The sequence below is a fragment of the Pseudopipra pipra genome, chromosome 14, assembly GCF_036250125.1.
Source record: "Pseudopipra pipra isolate bDixPip1 chromosome 14, bDixPip1.hap1, whole genome shotgun sequence".
Taxonomy (NCBI): Eukaryota; Metazoa; Chordata; class Aves; order Passeriformes; family Pipridae; genus Pseudopipra; species Pseudopipra pipra.
In genome coordinates this window covers 340099-360673 of record NC_087562.1, presented here as the reverse complement: position 1 = coordinate 360673, position 20575 = coordinate 340099, and the positions used below count along the sequence as shown (strand labels likewise).

General features: G+C 41.5%; 2 protein-coding genes and 1 long non-coding RNA gene across 15 annotated transcripts in view; 2 read left to right on the top strand and 1 right to left on the bottom strand.

The window, feature by feature from the left end:
• Nucleotides 1-14336, top strand: part of LOC135421833 (uncharacterized) — a 78661-nt gene extending 64325 nt beyond the window's left edge. For 4 of the 5 annotated variants that reach the window (XR_010434225.1, XR_010434223.1, XR_010434226.1 and 1 more), the window contains one exon: nucleotides 7310-8042. This is a non-coding gene — a long non-coding RNA (uncharacterized LOC135421833). Of the gene's footprint in view, nucleotides 1-7309; nucleotides 8043-12855 lie in introns of those variants that run through there. The other variant, XR_010434224.1, reaches the window with a different exon arrangement.
• PLA2G15 (phospholipase A2 group XV) lies at nucleotides 33-19032 on the bottom strand. Its single transcript, XM_064670596.1, has 6 exons — nucleotides 18440-19032; nucleotides 10644-10800; nucleotides 9558-9676; nucleotides 8676-8774; nucleotides 8041-8265; nucleotides 33-4116 (listed from the first exon to the last, which is right to left on the bottom strand). The coding sequence occupies exons 1-6, from the start codon at nucleotides 19029-19031 to the stop codon at nucleotides 3605-3607; spliced, it is 1704 nt and encodes a 567-aa protein (XP_064526666.1). The 5' UTR covers nucleotide 19032; the 3' UTR covers nucleotides 33-3604.
• Nucleotides 18891-20575, top strand: part of ESRP2 (epithelial splicing regulatory protein 2) — a 131001-nt gene continuing 129316 nt past the window's right edge. For 6 of the 9 annotated variants that reach the window (XR_010434220.1, XR_010434219.1, XM_064670587.1 and 3 more), the window contains exon 1: nucleotides 18891-19006. The gene's annotated coding sequence lies outside the window, so the exon portion shown is untranslated. The remainder of the gene's footprint in view (nucleotides 19007-20575) is intronic. The other 3 variants (XM_064670577.1, XM_064670572.1, XM_064670576.1) reach the window with 1 other exon arrangement.

Sequence of the window (20575 nt, the reverse complement as noted above, 5' to 3'; positions counted from 1 at the left end):
AGGCAGCACGTTATTAACCACAGGAGACAAACTGTATTAGATCAACTTTATTTATATTATCAAATTTGACAATAAAATATTCCAAATCTATTGAACGCATTCATACACAGGAACATATAAAATGCCAGGTCTCAGAATGTGTTCCATACAAAATACTGGTTAGTGTAGCAAAGTCATTGCCAAACATTCCCTGAATTTAAGAGGGCCTTGAACACACTGTGCTCCAAGAACTACCTTAATACCAAACATTCCTTCCTTTGGTCTGCAAATCCTTTGCAATTATTGCTAGTTATTGAAGTCTTCTGTTTTTATACAGAATCACACAGTGACTCTGAACCTCTTCAGAAGTATTAAAACGACAGCTGAAAGCTTCATCAGCATTTTTGATACGTGTTGTCAAAAATAAGAAACACATTTGGTCCTCAAGACTAGTTTTGGTTTCTGAAAACATCCTGGATGAATAAAACAAAGCAAAAATTATGGAGACATAATTAGTGCATTAGGTATAACAAAGGTACTTCAGTAAATTCAAACATGTCAACTGTGCAGCTTGGTAAAGCACCTGAGTTAATCCTCTTCTGAAAGTGCCACATTCTCCCTAAAGATTTATTTCTTCAGAGCTTTCCCCCCAGGAATCTCGACTGCTCCAGTGCCCCTGGCAGGGCTGTGACAGACACACTGCTCTCCCCACGGTGAGGGAGCATTCCCAACACACAGCCAGGAATAATGCTTCACTTCCAATGAGAACTGCATCCTAACATGCAAGGAACTGCCAACAAAAGGGCTGATGATGATTTGGTAGAAAAAGGAATTCCACCTTCTGGCCATAAAGCTACAGCCTGCAGATGCACCACATCCAAGCCAAGTCCCACCAGAAGCACTGTGTGTGCTCCCACAGGACTCAGGCACACACATTCCCCTACAACAAGGCTTTACAGTGACAAACAGCAGCACAAACAAATGCCTTGAAAAAGTTTCAGCTTCATTTTACCTTATCAACTAACACAAGTTTATTTATGGAGACACTCAAGGACTTGTCTACTAATGGAAAGCTGATTTATAAATCTTTATGTTAAAAGATACAGTCAACTGATCTCAGAAACACAGTACTAGATTGCCAAAATTAGAATAAGAGTTGTGCTTTTTTTTTTCTTTTCAGTCACAAAAAGTAGTATTAAAAAACTACCAAAGAAAAGAAAATAAAAAGAACAAGCATCTTTTTGAATCGCGTATTTTGGAACTTCAAATCACAAAAAAACCCTGAAGCTAAATTCTTGCTGTGAGACTGAAAATGCTACTGAGTAGGTAACGATCTAAATGAAGCTTAGAAACATTCTTCAAATCAGGTTAAGAATCATTTACTTATGTTGTTTTCTCATTTTTTCATCCCTTGACGCCCACACTGGTATCCTGCAGTCCAGCCTCCAGCTCCACTCATTCCAGTGCTTAGTAACAGGCATTCTACTTCAGCAAGAAACACAGACTGCAATGAGCTGTTTCCCTTCACTTTTTCAGTTGCAAACCAGTAGTATAACAATTTATTCAAAAATTGAGTCAGACCAAGGAGGAGCTTCATCATCTTTGAGCAGTCTTGGAACACAAGTCTGAAGCTTATCCAGCTGACAGCCCTGCATACAATAGATCACCTGGCTAACAGACATTGTTTTGTGGGGTTTCTTTTTTTATTTTCTTCTTGTGGGTTTTTTTTGGTTTGGAGTTACTCTGGAAAAGTCTAGGCAATATTACGCTGAACTGTAGGTTCCTGGACAACTGAGGGTAAGATTATTGTTCCATTTTAGAAATCAGGAAAATGTGTATACTCCTTCAACATAAGTAAAGGAAAAAACGTGGGCAGGGTGGGACAGGGGGAAAATAAAGCTACATAGGGAAGTTAATACCTAGGAAGACATTTAGCTTGTTGATGACCTTAGTTCAAGTTGTTCTGCATTTAGAGATTTCTGAATTAAAACTTAAAGCCTTAAACCTACCTTAAACCTGCCAAAATGTTTCCATTCTACAATAACAAGAGTTCAAGCCCATCATTTCAACATGTCCTACTGATATGTCCAATGGCAGCAAACATTTTATGCATGCTATTAGTTAAAACTTGACCCTTTAGACAACTTCAGTTTCTTAAGTAGTAAACCCTTAATAATTTGATGAGTTTCTGAAACTATTAAAACACTTTTCTTGGAGAACCTAGCATTTTGAAAGCATTCTAAATTGCATTTTCAGAAAACTAAGTGCAGTCTAACTGGATGACTGGTTTTAAAGCAAGCAAAAGAGAATCTCTGGGTGACACTATTTCTCCAACAGGACTTCTGTAATCAAGGTTGTAAATATGATGGCCCTTAGGCCAGCACTTCTGTGCATGTCAGAGTTGAAATTATTCTTTTTTAACATTGAGTAAAACAATACTGTAGGAAATTAACAGATTTGCATGTTCAGCAATTTATAGAAACATTTAAGGAACAGCATATTCCAACTTCTTGAAACAGCAATAATGAAAATAATGGGAAATTACTTTTAGTCTTAAGCCAAAAAACATTCTTTTCAGTGGAGTGCAATGTTGATCCAATTGCTGCTTGATCAGTAGCGGGGTCAGAGATGAAGTATTTGACTGAGAGCAAGGTTTATACTCCATGTGGCATCATGCTGGCTTCCATTCCCCACCCCACTTCAGGAAGTTCACTTCTCTTTGAAATCCTGCCCACCATCCATTACCATCTCCACTACAGGAGATCATTTTTCACCCAGAAATGTAATTCCATACTGTATAGATTGCTTGCCAGTATTCAATCAGCTTTGATTTATGTGCTACTCCACACAGCTACAGTTATTATAGGCACCAACCAGTTTAGCATCATTCCCTCACTGATAAATAAAGCACAGGGTGAGAATTCCTCAGACTCCAGACTGTATGTAATCAGGGTTCTACAAGTTGATGAGCAAACGATTTCTTTTTAAAAAACCCAGAAGGACAGCTAATAAAGAAGCTTCAAGTAATTCCCACATTATCATTTTTCCCCAAAAGCTGTAGCAAAAGAAAGCTGGATTTCAACAACAGTAACACAGTTCCAGGCAGGCCTGTTCCCTGTCTTACCTCGTAGACATGTGCATTTACAAACTAAGGTACTGGGAACTGGGGATCAGAACATGCAAGACCCTTCAAAAAGTTTTCTGTGCTTTCCAAATTGTTAATATCATTCCCTTGTCTTATGGGCATCCAAAAGTGCAATCCTTCCTAACCCTCCCGCTCCAAACCTGCACAGACCACACAAAGCACTCCAGTATCCATGGTTCCATGTAGTATGTGAGGGGCTGCACAGTCTCTGCACGAAAGTCTGTGTGAACATTGGACAACACCACAGGCACCAAAATGCATATTTGATCAAATTTGCAGAACGTGAAAATACCATGAAGCATCATAAACACAAATCAGAGACAAACAACATTTAGGACATCAAACAACTTCTTGAACACAACCTTTAAAAAAAGAAAAATAAATAATTCAAATATCTAAATATCAGGGGATTAAAAGGCATTTTCCCATATTTAAGGGAAGGCATCCCAGGTGAGGAAAATAACTCTGTACACAAGGTTATCACAGCTCAAAAAGCAGCTTCTTCACGTAGGCGATGGTGGTGTCGTTGGAGAGCATTGCGATGTGCTCGTTGCCCGGCAGCTCGAAGAGCAGCACGGGCTGTTTCTGCCTGCGCAGCCAGCGGCGGCACTGCAGGGCGCTCTGCAGGTTCACCGTGCCGTCGCCGTCGCTGTAGAGGATGCGCGGCTCCCTGTCGGGGAAGCTCTCGTAGTGGAAGGAGTCGGGGGTGTCCACGCCGGTGCCGTAGAGGCAGTGGATGCGCACGCCCGGCGGGGCCATGCGGAACAGCAGCGGCTCGGTGTCCTGCCGCATCAGCCAGCCGTCCTCGAAGCCGATGTCGCGGTAGAACCGCCCGTAATCCCGCAGGGTGTAGTTGGCCGTGGGGGTGCTCACGAACACCTTGTCTGGAGGCCACGTGTAGTTGTAGGGGAGCATCCAGTTTGTGGAAACTGCCGATCTCTGCTGGTCTCTGATCTTGAGTGAACTGATAACGGGGATCCTGTTGTTGTCACCTTAGAAAAAGGAGTGGAATTCCATTACACATAAAGCGAAGCATAAACCTCAGTCGGCAGCAATTACTAGCACTCAGCAATAACACAGATAAAAAGTTTGGTCCCTTTGCTTACAGTGACAACTTGAAAAGCTTTTCCTTCTTTATGATGACCTTCATAATTAATTTCTGTAAGCTAACCTCTAAAAACTTACCAATATAAATAAAAGTTGATGAAAAACTAAACCAAGAACACTGCTGCCCTTCCAATATGCTCCTTTGTAAAGGATGAAGTATTTCCTGTGTGGGCCAAGTAAGAAATCAGATTTTATTAGGCGTTATTTAGACCGTTGGCAGGTTTTATCTTAAATGCTTTCCTGGAAATGTGTTTTACGGTGTTTCTGGTACCCAGAGCATGTTTCTGCTTCAAGAATAAGCAAATACTAATGTCCACACACTTGTGGGAATTCATGAAGAAACTTTATAGATTTAATGAAATGTTTAAAGTTTTCTACATTGAAAACAAGCAGAATAGCAATATTTCATACAGGATAGGTATAAATTGTTTATTTACCATTTGGCACAGCATTTTACCAGTTTATGCACATCTTTCATAACAAAATGTACAATGGAAAGAAAGTGGCAGATTCTTACTAATGGCCTAAAAAGATAACTGTCATAAAAGGAAACAGAAGCAACTGTTACTGTCTCTGCTTATGCCATCAAGTAAGAGTGCTGTCCTCAGTGACCAGTTCACTCTCAGCACAGCACTTCAACAGAAGAGCTAGAGCCTGTTAACTTCTGGTGGGAACCAGGAAAAATTGCCAGTATCAGCAGCTCCCCTTCCAGTCAGCATGTCAAGACTGCTAAAACACTTGCACTTCTCAGAACACAGGTTCTCTCTAATGTGGCCCTAATATTTCGTAGCTGGTTACTCTGGTAACATAAACGACATCTTTGCCAGAGGGGGGCAGATAAAACCACAATTCTTCAAAAAACAGTTGATAATGACTATACCTGGTAAATGTTTTCAGCTGGCCAAGCTTTTACAAGGCATTACATTTTTATATAATGTTAATCTGGAGAGCTAGAGCTTAGCTCATTATCAATAAAGGTATTAAGTTATCTGATATCAAATAAACCACAAATTTGCTATCTTTTTACCAAATTTAGATTTACTCTTATAACAGAGCTATTGTCTGACCAAAGCATTCTTGAATTTTGTAGAGATCAAGACAACTGTTTTCTTAGCAGTTCATTCCAAAGATGGCTCAAACTAACACATGATTGTTATAATTTATATATATCTTTCTTCATGTTTTAACAGCTGTTCTTGCATCATCACAAAACTAAAAGCTGCTTCATAAGCGGATGATATAGTGATGACTAGAAGCAATTTATTTTTATTTAAACACCACTCCCCCAAAAAAACCAAACCAACAAGCAAAAAAAACCTCAAAAAACAACGACCAAACCAAATCAAACAAAAAAAAAATTAAAAAAAAAAAGCTTAGACAGACTGAAGTTTTTCTTGTTTTCACCATCACCCTGGCTGGCACACCTCAATTCCTTTGTCAGCTGAACTCTGAATCAGATTTTCCATTATTAGGTCTAGGTGGTTACAGCATGTAATGGTCCAGGTCAACCATGCTATAAAAATTGAAGTGCTGAAACCAAAACCACTATTCCTGAACAATACACTCTGGTGCTATTTCACTTCCATAAGGTGGCACTAGTGCTTCAGCAAGGAGACATAAAGCACAATCTTTAATGCATCTTCAGGAGTACATGGAGACATTGTTGGTATAAGTCTGAAACAGATAAAGGAAACTCCAAAGAGCACAGCAAGAACCACCAAGGTCCCCAAAAACCTGTCTCATATTACTGTGTGGTAGCAGTACTTAACTGTGCACTCCCACCACCAAGTTACTGGACACTGCTTGGCAGTTCTCAGCAAAGAAAGCCCGAGTTTGAACTGAACAATAAGAGGACTGTGCACAAAATTTATTTCCAGTCGAATAATCAAACACAGAACTTGACTATTCCAGCCCTCTCTTACAGAACTGGTACAAAGTGCTTACCAAGTACTTTTCTCTGAAGTGATGCCCCACCATGTGGCCAAGACCACATTTAATTAAGTCAGCAGGCACAACACTCGCATTATAGTGAACAAAATATTAGGTCTAAGGAAGACACTGCTCGTATTTCAACCTGACAAAAAAATAGAACCAAGCCACCACAGCGAACTTTGTGCCTTTGCCTGCTGCAGGAGGAACATCCTCACTTTATTGGCACTGCAACTGTAATGATACAAGTATTGAGCCTGCAAAGCACACGAATAAGTAGCTGAAAGTATCACAGAAAATCTACTGAAAATAATTCCACCGTGCCCTGTTTACCACTTTGACAACACAGCTGGATTTGACATGAAGTTCCTGGCCATTACATGTTATAAACAGGAATGGGAGCAGAAAGAATGCATTCATAGCATGCCTTGTCTTTCCTGAAGAAATGCAGTACATTTCTTTAAAGCAACAATTCTTCTACATACTAACCCTGCTAATCTTAGAAACTCTTTAACAGACTAATGTAATCCAAGTGTTGATGCCTGATGGTGGTGCCTTCCTTACAGGTATTTGAGATAGGACTAGCCTAAAACTGCACTCTGAGATTAGGTACTGCCCATTTAACTTTCCTACATGATTCTTAGATTTCTGCTCAAAAAACATGGACTTCAGTACAACAGACATAAAGACGAGAATATGACTACATTTCAGTAGAAATTTAACTATTCAGTAAGCATTTGTATAACTAGCCATTTTGGATGAAATGCATTATAAAGGATAAACAAGGTACAAAGCACAAAAGTTTAATCCAACAGAAATCAAGGACTCTGGAATTTTATATAATCATGTATAATTTTATACAGCTAATATTAACATTGCTTACTTCCTGCCATTTCTGTAGCATGCAAACATGTCAGATGAAGCCTGTGGGAAAAGGGAAATCAATTTTTACAGTGCCATAGCAACACATTTAACAATGTGTAAATTGGATGTTTGTATTGAGTTAAGTTTTCTAATTAGTTACAGAGTAGTGCACTACTGTTCAGACTCAAATGCCTTTGCTAAGCAAAGTATTCTTTGCTCTGTCCATGCAAGGCTGACACTTGCTGTGTGTTTTGCATTTCAATGAAGTCCAATTTTTTATGTCAGCTTTGATTAGGAAGAAGATAGTGATATCCAAAGCTAACAAGTCAGAAGTAAGCTACAAAACCAAACCAGAATCATCAAGAACTAAATGCCAAAGCACAGGACATAATTATGGTATCACATGATGGGGTAAGTGAACATTTTCCATCAGTCATTTGCAGTTAATTAGTGTAGTACGTTATGCTTCTTTATTCAGGTTTTTTTTTAGTCTCAAGCATATCCAGTGTGCTAAATCCCAGACCTGTCAGCAGTGTTACAAATTTCACCTGCCATTTACACTATAGGCACCACTTCACTGCCATGTCTACAAGTTTCCCTTAATGTTAACCTCAGGCAGCTGTGATCCTGAATCAAAGGAAACTCTGGAATGCTCTGGAGCCCCTGTTAGCTTTGCAATCCTGAACAGAGCAATCAGGCTGGAGGCAGAAGTGACAGAAAAAGAAAGCATGAGGCCAAACAGCAGATGACAGAACAATCTGCAGAAAAGAGGTCAGGAGGGGTCAAGAGGGGACATAGCTCCTGGTTACAGGATGGGGATAAATTCGGTCCACTCCCACAAATAGGAAGAATGACAGTCTGGTCTCAAGGCTTGACACAGCAAGTTGTCATCACTTAGGAAAAATATTTTTCCCTTTGTAGTACCTTAACCTCTCCTCCTCCAATCCCAGAGTTCCCAGGCTAGTTCAGTATCATGCACTGTGCACCAAAGGCAGTGCCAACCCCCAGGTACCCACCTGAGGCCAGCACACGGAGAGTTTTAGCCACCCCTCCCCAGGGAGCACCCAGGGACACATAATCCTTGATGTACTTGTCCTTCCAATCCTGAGTCTGCTGGTTGAGGAAGTACAGGGTGTACATATTACCCATACTGTGGGCAATTAAGACAACAGGACTTCCATACTGCTCATACATTAACTCGATCATCTTGCGAAGTGCCACAAAATAGTCTCCATTCTCATCTAAAACATACACATTACACAGTTAGAATTATTAATTGTGAATGCTAAACTTTAAAACCATAAGCTTTTAAATAATTGCATTAAACTGTCTATGAAATTAATATTACAGAGCTTATAAATTCCAATATTAAGTGGGAGGAGGGTGGGGTTTGGGGGGATGTGCTTTGGTAGTGTGGGGGGTTTCTGTTGCTTTGCTCTGTTTTTAAGGAAGTTTTAAGTGGCGAGTTGTTTAAAGAGGGAAAAAAAAAAAAGAAACCACAACAACGAGCTCATGTCTGGGTCCTGGAGTGCCCAGGCCCCAAGAACCAGTCAAAATTAAGTATGATTGAACAGGATGGGAGAAGAGACTCAAAACATAGGTGCTGGCTAGGAGAGGCAAAATTTTGTTCAAGTAACAGTATGTTATTTACTTGGTGCCTTTCGCCAGTCATAAGGTGCTCCTCTTACATCTTCATCACGTTTGTAGCCCCAGTCTACTAAACTCTGCACCAGCATATAAAAGTAACTTCCTGTAGACAACAGATAAGAGAAAATCAGAACAGTAACAAGGTTAGTGTTACAAACTCCCTTTGGAGGCACTACCTCTGATACCATATATGCACGGAAGCTACGTGCACATTAAACAAAATGAGATGTGCCCACTATCCCCCAAAATTGAGAGAATGCTGCTATTAACATTTCTTACTTGGTGGCTGATCTCTCAAAAATTTTGGCAGCAAAATCTAGTATATACAGAGGGGATAAATTTTACTCAGTAGAGAAAAATTTACTCCTGAACTGTAAAGAAAACACCTCAGAAGTTACTACATTAGAGTGCTAACATTTGCTGATTGCCAATTAACTTCAGGTAGGGTATAATACAAATTCATAAAGATTGGATTGGACTTCAACATTTATTCTTGCAAACCTCAGGGCAGAATTCTGGAAACTACCACAAAACTATTTTTATGTCTCTCAGGTAGAGGACTAAGACTGAAGTAACTGAACATAACACTTTAATAGCAAATAAGGGAAACAGTTACAGACTGCATATTGAAAGATGTCACATATTCCAAGCTTTGACACATAGGATTTAAGCATTACCACAACTAAATGCATCTAGAAACAGTGTCATAACATCCCACTGAGCATCACAGTCATATCTAAGTTTTGAGCAGAACCTCACTCATTAGTCTTGGATGTTTATTACACAGTCCCTGAAGTGGAGAACTTTAAAGGTGGCCCTATTCTAGTTATAAGGTGCAGATCATTAAGCACACTGCAGCTCCCTAAAGAGCAATCCTTGTACGTACCAACGCTCCTTTTACTCGGGTCAAGAAATTCCAAGGAAAACGTCTGCCCAAATCCTGGGACTCTGATATCCACTCCATCTGGTGGTTCTGTAATCTTACTTGTTCGATTATACACCAGCCTGGGGCGGGGGGGAAGAAAAAAAATAGAGCAAAACCCCATGAAACCTGTTGTATTTCCACATGAGACCTCTCAGCTGTACTGGAAAGAGACTTCTAGGGCTGCCTGTAAAGGACCCTATCTGCTAATAACACCAAGGTTGTGGGGTCAGTCTCTGTATGGGCCAGACATTGGACTTGATGATCCTTGTGGGTTCCTTCCAACTCAGAATATTCCATGAAACGTGATCCAAACCAGTCATTTCCACGTGTCTAGTGGTAGAAATTGGTCTCAGCTGCCCAGGAGTCTGTTGCTAATGACACAGTGCCAGCAGAAGCTCAAGCTCACGTTCCTCCTGCCTGTCCCCTCTGAGCTGCCTGAGGTACCTCCTTCCCCCTGCCTCATCCAAACCTCAGGAATTCATCACAGAATGGGCAGGACCCAAAGAGACCAGTGGATCATCTGCTCCAACCTCCCTGCTCAAGCAGGGGCTCCCTAAAGCACATGGCACATGGTTCTGGAGTATCTCCAGTGAGGGAGGCTCCACTCCCTGTCTGGGTGATCTGTCCCAGTGCACAGTCACTGCACAGCAAACTTCTTCCTCGTGTTCAGCTGGAACTTCCCAGGTATCAGTTTGCCCATTGCCTCTTGTCCTGTTGCTGGGCAGCATCCAGAAGAGTCTGGCTCCAAAAGGAGCAGAAAACATTCTCTTGAGGAAAGCCCACAAAGGTGCCTGAGAAGTGCTCAACCTACACTGGGTAACTGGTAGGAGAGAAAGTAGAAGCCAAGAGAACCTCTGCTCCTCATCAGTGATGAACAGCTGGCTCAGACACAGAGCCACACCTTCAGAGCCCCCCTGTTAGTCCCAGCAGAATTCCAAGCCATTTCTCTCACTAGTCTTGAATCAGAAAAGAGAGTTTAAGGCAGCCATTCTGCACGTCAGCCTGAGGAAAGGCACTAACTGCAAAGAGCAATGTTTCTGGTCTTACCTGATATTATCAATCCAGCAATCAATGATGACAGGCAGAAGCAATTCCAGATTCAGCCAGAGTGTAAAATAACTGTCTGTCTTCTTAGAGCAGAGATAGTGCACTACTGATGGCTTATCTAACTTCGCTTCCAACTGATTACCTAAGTCGCCTGGAACTGAAAAATATAAAAGGAGAGAGGAAAATATAAAAGGGAGACTTAATTAAAGCAAATAACATTTTACATTGCAATATACATATCTAAATACTGTAGCCCTCATTTGCATCATCACTGCATCCAGAGACACTATAAAATTTTGTAACTGGAAAAAAAAATATTATAGAAGAAGAAAGTACTACATGTACATTTTCCATTGAAAATATTTAAATTTTAAAGAATCAGTACCTGAGTAATCATTACATAGAACAATTCTGGATCAACAGTTCATAACTTCCAAGAGAGGACTATAAAGGAACATGTCACATTAGCCCACTGGTATGAAAACCAAAGATTGCCTTGGACATTACCAAAATTATCTGTGTTTTAAAGTACAAACAATCTTTCTGAAAGAACTTTTTCTTCAGTGTCACAACTGCATATAAAAGTCTTTGTTCTCTTTAAACAGTTGCCTGCAAACTATCAATTTGAGATTAAAAACATGAAAGTAAAAGATCCATTTATATTTTATCTTCCCTTCTTCACCTCCAACCACACTTTTGCAACACAAGATGTAGTTGGCTAACAATGTCAAAATACAGTTTCTTATCTCTTACATGCAGGCTTGGATGCAACAACAGTATTGCTCCTCACTTTTTTCCTTTGTATGCATTACAACAGTAATACTTGGTCTTGTAACTGCACTTTCTTGAGGCATATACTAAATGCCAGTATTCCTTTGATTGAGGTTTATTTTTTTTTATTTTTTAAATGCTAGATGGAAACAGGAATATTTTTCTAAATTAGAAAAATACTTAACAAAACATTCTTACAATTTTCAGCAGCAAGTTTTCACAGAAACGTCTTACATTCTGTTATGGTTAATCATTTTTTCCTCAAAAAACAGAAAGGCAAAAACATTTCAGCATCTGAAAAGTTTTTCTATGCGAGAAAAATTTAGAAGTAAGGCCCTTCTTAAGGGTTTTCCCAGCCTCTTTCAGCTCCACACAGCCACCTTTTTGGGGTGTGCACAACTGTATCCTATTTACTTGCTGATGTTTAGTTCTGAAGTTTTTTAATTTCTAACCCATACAGTTGTGTCCCCCCTCCACCCACCCCCCAGTAAGTTACTTAATCAAAACAGTTTAAGTTCTATAAAACACTAATACTTAGCAATAGCTTCAGGAAATAGATATCTTTTAGTGGAACATTTAATTTAACTGTGCATTTAGAGAAACACTTATTGCAGAACTGAAAGAGGACAGAATTTCAAACTACAGACCTGGAGAACCACAGTCCAAAACACTCCCTAACCACTGCAGATTATGCCTCACCACAAGGATTTCTTTATTAACCACCCCCACTTTCTCATTAGGTTTCTAATGGTGTTATTTTTGTAGCCTTAAGTGAAACGTTAAGAGTCCCAGTAGCTGACCATGGTTTATTTTAGGTCATATTTCAAGGACTGATATGCTGGAAAGCATAGTAAGGGAGATTATAGGATTGCATCACACCCTAGAAAGAGTTTACTGAAGTTCAGTCTTGTAACCTCACAAAATGCTACTTAGTTATTGCTTAGAAAACTAAGGCAACAGCTTGTTCCAGTGTCGTGCCTCTGCTGTATCAGTGTTTTTAATTAGAAAAGGAACAGAGCAATTCTATTTATATCAATCATTGGTGACTGGCAGTTTCAGCAGCAGACCTGCCAAGCACGGAACAGGTTGATTTTGTCTTCGGTTTCAATGCAAAACAAAGAAGAGTGACATTTTGTTCTATCCTGGAATCTCATTTCCTTGGGTAAAAATCAAATCCTTCCAGCAAAGATACCTTTCAAAGACTTAGACAAACAGCTGGAGTTTGAAGGACTTGCTGATGAGCGAGTGCAGTTAAAAAACCTCAGCAACTCCTGCTCAGAGTAGGCAAACTCACAACTGAAGAAGTTAAAAATTATAACCAAGATACATTTACCAACAAAAGTGCTGAAAGCAGGAAACTGTACAAAGTCTCACTTGGACTTAATGGAGTAATCTTAGATTAACTGCAAGTTTAATTTAGTTAAGATATTTTATCTTCAAGCTTCTTGAGGACAGAGGCTGTGCTCCTGTGTCCAGTTCAGGGCAGAAGATGAGAAACATGACATACTGATTTTTACTCAAGGGATGATAAAGAACAAGGTGAAAAATGGCAATTTCTGCAATTCTAAACAAAAGATAAGTTCCACCTGTGCCAAGATACATCCTGGAGTTAAAAAAGAAATTCTTGAGTACATGTATGAGGCCTGATTATTTATAAAGCAGGGATTAACAAAAATGCCTGTCATATTTACATTTCCATATTAACAGTGAAACTGCTAATCACCATAATTCACAGCTTGGGGTTTCTATTTTTAAAGTATATTTGCAAGCTGAAGAGGGTTCATGATGAAGCTATAGGAAATAAAATACAAATTTTGATTTTTGAGATTATGGAAAGAAATATGCAAGATCTTCAGTCCTCAGCCCACCCAGTTTAACAGTGTTAATGATTTACCTTTTGGCTGGAGAACTACTTGGTGGCTTTTTGATAAGTAACAGGTTAAAAAATATCACATTGAAGATTAATTCTGTAAATTAAGGGCATACCTTTCCAAATTTTCTATGATGGAATTTAAAAGCAGTAGAAAAACATCTTTCGCTTTGCTTTCAGGCCATACAGAGAAAGCATCTGTGGGCAGAGTTATCTTTAAGCAATTTTTCCCCTCATCCTCTCATCTACCAGTATCTATAGTTTCTAAGTCTTTTTGCTGGAAACATTACATAAAGTTCATACTTTTTAAAACCTGCAGACTGATCCCAAAATAACTGGCAAGGGGAGTTCTGCAAATACATCAGCACTAGTTAAAACTGGATGTCCAAGAAAAGATCTTCAGCAGTACCCTTGCTTCCCAGCTTGCAGTTGTGTAATTCCTCTCTTGATTTCTGAACTACAACATTTGGAAATATGAGATTGCATATTCAGGGAAAAAAAAGGCACTTCCATCAGATTTCTAGCACATTCTCATTTTTCACAGACAGTAGTCCCAACAGAACTCATTCCAATACACTCATGAACCCAATTCATTTCCAATATTATAGTATCCTTGGCTGATTTTTTTCATCTCATCTGCCCTGACAGAACTAGATCTCCTTTTGGGATGGGTTCTGTATGTTTACACTTTATGGAAAGCACATTTACCAGTTTCATTGAGTCTAAGAGTGGCCTGGGACTTTTCCAAGCCTGTGAATTACAACAACCAGCTTTAGGACACATCCATGCTCAGGCCTATCACTATCCTTAAGTCTTGGTGACAGATTCACAGTTCCCATCAAAAGACTATGAGCAAACTGCACCTTTATAGTGACTTGCCTTAACACTGCTCAGATAACAAAGACAAATGATCATTCAACAAACACCCTGAATAGGAGGATCTCACATTTTATCTGCTAAGAAAAATAAAATAATAATTAAAAATAGTGCCTACATAATAATGGGGTTGGGAGCTGGGCTATTTTTTGTGTGTATGCGTGGGATTAAAAAAAAAAAAAGACCATCAATTGATACTTTTTTTACTACTTTTATCTGAAATGAAAATGCTTTTGAGTATTTATCAACTATTATAACTTTTTAACTGGCATAATTTCCTCAAATAACTGTCATCTTTTTGGTTCTATAAATTAGCATTCCTTCAAAACGAACCAATTTCCAACTTCTCTGGCAAATTAATGTTAAACTCTGACCACAGTTCTCTAAGGAGAACATCTCCAAGTAGCTCACAGACACCACAGAAGAGGCCTGTGTTTAAAATTAGGAACAAGAAAGCAAACAACATCTCACATGATACTTCCAGATACCTTGGATCACATGAGGCATAAACATTTAAAGCACTCCTGACATCTAGCCAGCTGACCATACAAACATGCACACCTCAATTAGCAGTCAGCAGGAATTCACAGGCAAAGCTCTTTTACATGTAAATCAATTATTAACAAACTTCATTTAGGTGTCTTTCTAGAAAACTTTAGCCAAGTACCTAACAAATTGTTTGCAGAAGGTATCAGAACATTGATATAGTAATTGTGTTGAGTCAGCTGTAAAAGGTAAAGAGTTCAGTGAATCCAATGCTGGTCTTATAAGGACGGGTTATCAGCTCCAAAAGTTTCTAACACGTGAGATAGTATGCAGTGATTATCCATGGGCTATGTGAGAAAATGCAGGAGGAGCAGCCACAAAATAAACTGCTTCTCACAAGCATTAGAAGACAAGCCTGTTGAATATAACCAAACTGAAGTGCAAAAAAGTTATGATTCATGTAAACATGAAGCAGATACACAGAAGGAATTGCACAGAATATGTATATATTTAGTAGATATTGTCAGCAGAACAGAAGTATTTGGAGGGTTATTTTGGTTCTTAAAGGAGATTTTTCTGTATAAATATATTGTCCTGGCTAAACAGAAAACTCTTTAAAAAGGCACAAAAGCAAATCAGTATCTTAATTAGTCCCCTTTTCCCCAAAAACACTTGAGAGAGGAATCCAAGATAATCACCCTAGATTTTAATGAGCATTGTGCTTGATATTCAGCCAGGATTCTGGACATAAGGCTTTGACTTTTGCCTGTTTCTTCTTCTGTAAAAATCACTGTTATCTGAATACACTCGATGCTTTGTTATCCAACTCTCAGGGAAAAGTGAGCAATTGCATTGCAGTATTTTGCTGGCAGTTACTCCCCGTGCCGCTTTGGTCCCCTGTTATGTACAAACACGAGCTCCAGGCACAGCAGCTCCTGCTACCAAGGCCCCCGATGATGCAGAGCCCAGGTGAAAAGCCCACCTAATCCAAACGGTGTGGTGCCACTCTCCACATTCCTTGTGCCAGCTGCTCCACTAAAGTAATTCCATCACCACATTAATCACTTCTAAACGTTCTCATCCATTAGCAAGTCAAAGGACCCCATAAAGTGGCCAATAAGCAGGCACAAGGAAAGCTGGGTGAGCACTGAGCTCTTGGACCGGCCCAGCTTTCCACAGAACCTCCCTTCACCTGAGCCAGTCAGGGGCCCCTACAAATCTGAGACCTGTTGCCATCACAACCATGGCCAAGAGTTACCAGGTTGTATTCATGCAGCTCATGTACTTTCAGATGTGAGATTTCTTGAGGCAGTATTTTTGTTGGTGCCTGGGCAGCAGAACACAGTTACCCACAAGCAATGCTCGTGCAAGCTACTGCTCTGCTTCCTCCTCCATGAGTTGGGTAAGCACAGGCTGCAACTGCAAAGTGAGGTCATTACAAAAAACAGTTTGAGAGCAAGCTACACTGGGTCTTGTGACCATCACTGGTCTAAAACGCTTATGAAGTGTCATTATGTTGACAACATTCCTTTAAACAGCATCTCTTCTTTATTCTTTCAGATCAGGTGGCCGTGTTGCTACACACAGAATAAGACCAAACTTGTTAACTCCTCTTTCTACTGAAGGGTTTTAGCTTCCAAACAAACCAAGAGTAACTGCTTTGATCATGAGATCCTATTTACTACAAGACAAAAACATATGTAAAAACTGAACATATACGAGGAATTAGGAATCTGGATGCCAGCCTGATAAATCAGGGGAATCAACTCTGTATCCCCATCTTGTACGGGCTCCAAAATCATCTCAGGCTTGTATGGGCCTGTATAATGCAGCCCTGCACACGCTTCCATGTCCTTTTCATTTGTGTTTCCAGGCAATGTGGGTTTTTCTTCCCTCTCTCAAGCACCTGTGTTAAGCTAGCACTTAGAATGCTTCCCTAAACAATTCCACTAAACCCTTCCACCATCCTCATGGCAGTAATTCCTAAAAAGCTTATCTTAACATGTCACATACGCAAGAAGGGTGAAGAAAAGGTCACAAAAAGTTAACTAAAATCAAGATGAGAACATTTCATCCAGAACCAGCAGGTGACCGACAGTTACTCCTTCCTCTCCTTTGTTTGTTTGACCTTCACTGCCCATGTCACGTCTAATCAAAACTAAGCCCTTACTGCAGGTTACAAGAGTAACTGCTATAAATCAAAAAAACATAATATTTTACAGTAGGAAGTTACAGCAAATCACTCCCCAAGAGTACCTGCTTTCTCAAACATACAGGCAGCCCAGAAAAATTACTTTACATTAGAACCCACTGAATCTTCACCTTCTGGACAGGTGAGGACCAGGCAGCAGAAAACAGTAAACTTTAAAACGCAGACACTGAAGAGAATAGTAAGAGATGCAAGTTCTGTAGTGTTTGATGAAAACTGCTGGTTTACAACAGCAAGGCAGTCTGTTGTACAGCACTCATTGATAAATGTGTGCTCAGCCAGAGCATTTACCAGGTCTCTTAAGAAAATGTAGGTCAGCCATGGTTCTTAAAACCATCCTTAGGGAACATATATACTTACAGCAGATCCATCAGCAGTAACTCCACGCTTCTACAATCAGTATTGCTTTCAAATCTTTGATGCCTTCACAGCCAGAGTTCAATATTGGATCAGCAACTAACACACTATCACCTTTGTCATCAAGAAGCTTGTGCTGAAGCAAGTGCCAAGGCCTATTACTAAAACCCAGCATTATGGAGTGGAAAGATGGGATAAAAGATTGTTTCTAGCTTCCTCAGGCAGAATTCAAAGAACTTTTGTTCAGGTTTCAACTCCCACCCCTTAGGACATCCTTTTGCAGTTTCTACTTCCAAATCTACATCCTGTCAGTCAGTTCAGCAGTCTGTTAAGAACTGTGGATTCATACACCTTGTTCCTGAGATAACAAGAACATTTTTGAAGATGCTGTGTTAGAATTTACCCTTTTATGTCAGAAGTCTGTAACAGTACTAATACAGTTAACATCAGAGCCTAAATTATTATCAAGAAATGGAGCTCAAACTGAACAGCATGCCACTGATTATCCTTTTCCCAATATTTTTCCCATTTTCTTACTTTTTCTTCCCCCCTTACCATTAAGACTAATTGCATAATAAGAATGTGCAGCATACTGAATACATTCACAGGACTGCCTACTGACACTACTGCCACCAAATGCACTTACTGTCTTGGAATGGTTAAGAATTACAGTTTCAGTAGACAAGTTATTAAAACATTTAAAATTTATTTACAATTCTCATCAATAGATACAAAAAACATCTAACACATATTACTAACTATTATACGAATATTGTCTATATATTCAATACAAACTATTTTGTGTTAACGGGTGAAACCACAGGCCAATAGTGAATATACATTTCTCATGTTTGAGCCAATTATTTTTTAAATACACGTAGCTCGACTGCTAGAACACCCAATCACTCCTCTTTCCACGTCTGATTCCAGCCTCTTTCACGGAAGGTTCACACAGAGGAAAAACTTAAGAAGCGAGGTCTGGCGTTCGTTAACGAGCCGGAGGTGCACTAAAGCGAGCCGTGCACTTGGGCGCACCCGGAGCGCTGCCCGGCCCGGCCCCGCGGCCCGACCTGCCGGGGGATCCCGGAGCAGCCGCTCCGCTCCCCGCTCCCGCAGCCCCTCAGTGCCCGGGCAGCGCCCCGGCCCCCGCCGGGGTGTGCGATGGGCCGGCGGGTGCGCCCCGGCCCCGCGGTGCCGCCGCCCGCCCCGCCGCCCCCCGGCTCTTACCCAGCACCACGGGCGGCCCCGCGGGCCGGCGGCGCGGCGCTCCCCCGCCGGGGCACGGCAGCGGCAGCAGCAGCAGCAGGAGGAGGAGGAGGCCGAGGAAGGGGCTCCCCGCAGCGCGCGGGACGAGCCTGGCGCCGGCCGGCGGGGCCATGGCCCCAGCGCATTCCCCCGGGGCCGGCAGCGCTGCCGCGGCCCGGCCGAGTGCGGCCCCGCCGCCCGGCCCCGCGCTAAAGCGCCCGCCCCGCCCCGCCCCGCCGGCACCGCCCCGCCCCCGCGTCAGCGCCGAGCGCGAGCGGCCACGCCCCGCCAGTGGCCCCGCCCTGCCAACGGCCCCGGAGAGCCCTGAGGGGCGGCCCGGGCTGAGGGAGCGGCGCTGAGGGATCGCTGAGGGAGCGGTGCTGAGGGAGCGGTGCTGAGGGAGCGGTGCTGAGGGAGCGGTGCTGAGGGAGCGCTGAGGGAGCGGTGCTGAGGGAGCGCTGAGGGAGCGGTGCTGAGGGAGCGGTGCTGAGGGACGAGCGGGGCCGCACCACAACATCCACGCTCGTGTGGTCGTGGTGACTGCTGAAAGTAAGGCGCGTTTGCTGCAAAACATGTCTAAAAATAAGTAGCGCGCGAGGGGCGTGGTCAGAATGGTTTAAAGGAAAGCAAAAGTTCTTGGAAGAACTGGACGTTTTAGTATTAAACAGTCAAGGGAGTGGGCATCTGATCAGTCAACACCCGAGTAACGCAACAGGTAATTGGTACAGAGTGTCCCCGGGATCAGGCATTGGGCAATACTGGAAAAAAAAAATCATTAGACCTCTATACGTGTGACAAGTACAGGTAGAGCTGTAGTGACAGTAATTTACACCAGAAGGGTTGTAAGCCTCTGTGCTTCAGCAGTCCCGGTTCGTGGGGCGGTGTGCCCGGCCTGACGGACGGGTCACTGGCGGGTGTCCGGCTGAGGGGCAGCAGCAGGGGTGTCACAGAAGCAGAAACTAAACAGAGGCAAAAAATGGAACTTGGAACCAGTTCCAGTCACATCTCATGATCAGTCATGATTGTGCTGATGGGCAGTACAAGGTTTCCTTGATTCACTTATATATCTCCTCCTGCTGAGGAAATGCACATTCTGAGCCAGATGTTATCAATTTGTGCTCAGGGTAAAGCTATTTCTGATAAGGTTACTTTGCAACAAGGGCATTGCTGTGTCTACTTCACAGCTCCCTACATCACTCAGTATGTCTACTAATTTTCAGAAATATTCCTACCTCGAATGCTTAATACACTAGCATGAACAATGTCACAAATGAAGATGTGGGAGTAAAGGACAAGTAGAAGTACACATTGTCAGGTATAAAACTGAAACTCTTCTTACCTCACTGAATTCAGTATTCAACAACTTTTGTAATTCCTGAAGAGAGACATGCCAGAGGTCTGTGCATGAAGGCAGAATCTGGTAAAACAGATACACAGCCTATTGACAGGAGTTTAGAAAAATGATGTTGGCTTGGCATTGACATGGAAGGAGAGACATCTTTCTCCTGAAATCAGACCAAGGAGGAAAATGCAACAAATCATACAAGGAAGCTAAGGCCAAGTCTAAATCTAGACTTGCCTTTTTTCTAGGCAGCAGCCACACCTCGTGTATTTACATTCAACAAACCCAAAGACAGGTGCTTAGTCACCATGCAAGTGGTGACATGAAATGACCTCCTACTAAAGCAAACTACCGCGTGTGCAAGTATGACTGACTAAAACCAATTGCAACAGTGAAGGTGGTGTAGGAATTAAATGTTACAAAATGCAGCAAAAGACCTTATGGAAGGGTAAAACAGTATTTAAAAGAAACCTTCTTTCAGGCACAGTCATTCTCTCATACTCAAAAGCCTCAAAATGCATATGTCCAAATAGTCTGGCCAGGATCACTTGTCCTATGACACAGGGTTCATGGGATGACAGCTGTCAAGTCTTCTACATCTCCTGGGTTCCCTTGGGTGGCATCAAAGCAGTTTGGGGACAGATTTTCTGTGCCTTTTAGGAGACAGTTATTATGATTTTTTTTGTCTCAGCCTAATTTCACCCTCTGTCAATTCTGGGCAAGTTCATTGCCTGTTGTCTTCTTTCTGCAGAGCTGACAGAGGAATGGCCCCTATG

Bases quoted from the DNA above. Each gene is read 5' to 3' on its own strand.
- PLA2G15 (XM_064670596.1), bottom strand. From the start codon at position 19,031: ATGTTTTGCAGCAAACGCGCCTTACTTTCAGCAGTCACCACGACCACA. The intron at 10,801-18,439 runs GTAAGAGCCGGG...TATATTTTTCAG, and splicing joins GGGGCCGCCCGTGGTGCTGG to TTCCAGGCGACTTAGGTAAT. The intron at 4,117-8,040 runs GTGGGTACCTGG...CCTTTTTCTAAG, and splicing joins TCTCCGTGTGCTGGCCTCAG to GTGACAACAACAGGATCCCC.